Consider the following 2,959-nt stretch of genomic DNA (forward strand, 5'->3'; position numbering starts at 1 on the left):
TGGCTGTCCTTATCCCAAAACACCGATGCAAGCACCTTCCCAGCTGATCTTTGGCTTCGGAACTTCTTGGGTCGAGAAGATCCACTGTGGCGCCACTCCATGGATTGCTGTTTAGTCTCTGGATCATAGTAGTGCAGACATGATTCATCTCCTGTTACCAGACTGCGCAAGAACTCACCAGGGTTTTGAAACTTTTGAAAAAAATCCTGTGACATCTGCACCCGTGTTCTCTTCTGGTCAGCATTCAAACATTTTGGGATCCATTTGCACTGACCTTCCGCATGCAAAAATATTCTGCTACTATGACACCCACACGCTCATGCGATATCCCCACACACGCAGCAATGTTTTTGATTGATATATGCCTATCCTCCATGATCATGTCATGCATTTTGTCTATGTTTTCCGTGGTTACTGCACTTGAAGGCCTGCCTGAGCGATGTTCATCTTCAGTCTCACGATGACCAGTCTTAAGACGCCTCACCCATTTCGCTACTGTTGTATATCCAGGAGCATGTTCCCCCAAAGTATACTGCAAAGTTTTATGAATTTCCATAGAGGATTTGTTTTGCAGCACAAAAAACTCGATGACACTGCGAAGCTCATTCTTCTCGAATTTCCTTAGACCCTCAGCCATATCTTCTTACAGAACCTCTAACAAAGGAAATAACAACGATAAAATGTTCATATACGGGATGAGAGGTTCACAATATATGATCTTTCTAATGGCTACAATGATATGTTTCAATTTTTATTTTTTCTTGGTGATTTCATGAATTTTCCAGCCCTCCTCGTATATCCAACATACTACCTGGTTGTGGAAGTTTAGTTACACCGTGAACTTGCGTAAGGACAGAATGAACATGGGACCTCCACAGTACGTCATAAAGGCGTATATGCTGTACAAGGTCAAACTAGGCAGGATGGAAGATATGCCAGGCCTTTGGACAAGGTGTCGTGACTATGAGGACAGTACTTTAACAAGTGTAAGGACGGTAACGAAACAATCGAAGACGCACCACGCGTACACGTGTACGAAATGAAGATCTTCAGGCAGCAATTGAGCGAACAGTGGCTAGACATGTGAGGAACTGAGACTACAGTTCAATTGAGAGTGGAGAGAGAGACCATTTGGTAGCACCTCAATCAATTTTGGAACCACTACAAGTTGGGTCGATGGGTCTTACATGATTTGACTTCTGCCCTGAAGGCAACTCAAGCAGACACCTGTGTTTCTTTGCTATCTCGTCAGAAGAAGGAGCCATTTCTGGGCAGAGTGTTGATATGTAATGAGAAGTGCGTCCTATACGAAGTTCCACGGCACCGTCATCATTGCTTAACATTACATGAACCGGTTCTAAAACAGCCGAAACCACCTTCACCAGAAGAATGTCCTCCTGAGTGTTTGGTGGACTGCTCGCGGCATCGTGCATCGGAACTGCCACTAGCCGATGAGAGCATTAATGCAACTGTGTACTGTGTTAGCAATTGAGCCGTGTTCAAGAAAAACTCAAAAGTCTGGAGCCAGCACTTCTGAGTCGCAAAGGGGTTCCTCCTGTTACAGGACAACGCTAAGCCCCACATGGCTAGGATGAATCGGGACACCATTCTAAGCCTTGGATGGGAAACAGTATTGCATCCGCCATACTCTGCGGATATTGCACCGTCCGAATATCACCTGTTCCATTCCTTGCACAGTCACTTTAGAGAACGCCAGTTTAAATCCCAAGTAGAAGTGCAAAATGCACTTGCTACCTTCTTCGCTTCATGGTCCACAAGTTCTACGGCGATTGAATCTATGGCCTTCAAGAACGTTGGTAGAAGGTTGTCGATGCTGATGGAAACAATTTTTGATCTTTCATGCACGTTTTAGGTGACATATCGATGTTTGAAGGCGGTGAGTGAAAAAGCGATAAAACTTTCTTGGTTACCTTTATGTATATAAACACATGAAATTATATGAACTTAGTAGCTTGAAGTCTTTGACGAACTTCCGCGTACGCTATTGATTGCATTCCTCTTCTCATTGTTATCCATTTTCTGCTTTGAACAAAATTTGAAAGTACACATTGGGAAAAAAAGAAACATATGTGGCGCACGTAAAAATCGTAGGTTACATGTGTAAATCCTGTAGTTTAGGACTCAATGTACAGCAAACGTATAACTGAAAAAGTATATTTTTTTTACTTTCCGTGTAAGTGTTCCGAATAACGTAATTTCCGTACGAAAGAAAAAAAACTGTAGATTCGCTGTATGTTTCTCACATACAGATGGGCGTGTATATTTGACGTATGTAACGTACGTGCATGTATGTAATATACGGAAGACTCTTATTGTCATGCATCCTGCAACGGCATGATGTAACATGTAAGCGTGAAAAGTATGTAGCATATGGATAACGTATGTTCCGTACTGATTTCCGTAGTAAACACAAGGATTCCGTAAATTTGTACAATATACCGCTGTCTGGATAACGTATTTATCTCTGTGTAGGCAAGCGTGAAGGTAACCACCAACATTATTATCAACATATATTTAATAATTTTCTATTTTCGTTAAAAACAATCAACAACGAACAACAAAAAAAAGAATGAATTTAGATATTAATCGAAATTTGAAATTTGAAAGACCAGTGTGAAGTTCCCTCACCCAATTTTATTTTGTAAATGACATTATTTTTGGAAACAAACTATTTTCTCTTAAAATCAATCTATAAGAAACGAAAAACAAGTAATTAGCTTGAGATTTGAATAGAAAATTAGAAGTAGAAGAAGTAGTAAGAAGTTGGCCACCAAATATATCCTCGCAATATCTCTTTTTGTTTTTCGAAACAAGTGATTCCTTTTTCTTGAAAACAGTCAACAATAGAGAAACAAATCCGTTCCATTAACATTTTTTCGTAAATGTATCCTTATGTTTTTCGAAACAAACTACTTTTCTTCGAAATAATCAACGACAA

At 40.3% G+C, this 2,959-nt stretch overlaps 1 protein-coding gene across 1 annotated transcript; it reads right to left on the reverse strand.

Moving 5' to 3' along the window:
- Positions 1 to 244: 244 nt before the first annotated feature.
- Positions 245 to 637, reverse strand: LOC145671565 (protein GVQW3-like). Its single transcript, XM_081740752.1, has one exon. It carries the CDS (start codon positions 635 to 637, stop codon positions 245 to 247), a length of 393 nt encoding a protein of 130 aa, XP_081596878.1.
- Positions 638 to 2,959: the final 2,322 nt, after the last annotated feature.

Source organism: Thermobia domestica, chromosome 15 (genome assembly GCF_964235325.1).
Source record: "Thermobia domestica chromosome 15, izTheDome1.hap1.1, whole genome shotgun sequence".
NCBI classification, from domain to species: Eukaryota; Metazoa; Arthropoda; class Insecta; order Zygentoma; family Lepismatidae; genus Thermobia; species Thermobia domestica.

Excerpts from the sequence above, each read along its gene's own strand:
- LOC145671565 (XM_081740752.1), bottom strand. The coding sequence starts at position 637 with ATGGCTGAGGGTCTAAGGAAATTCGAGAAGAATGAGCTTCGCAGTGTC.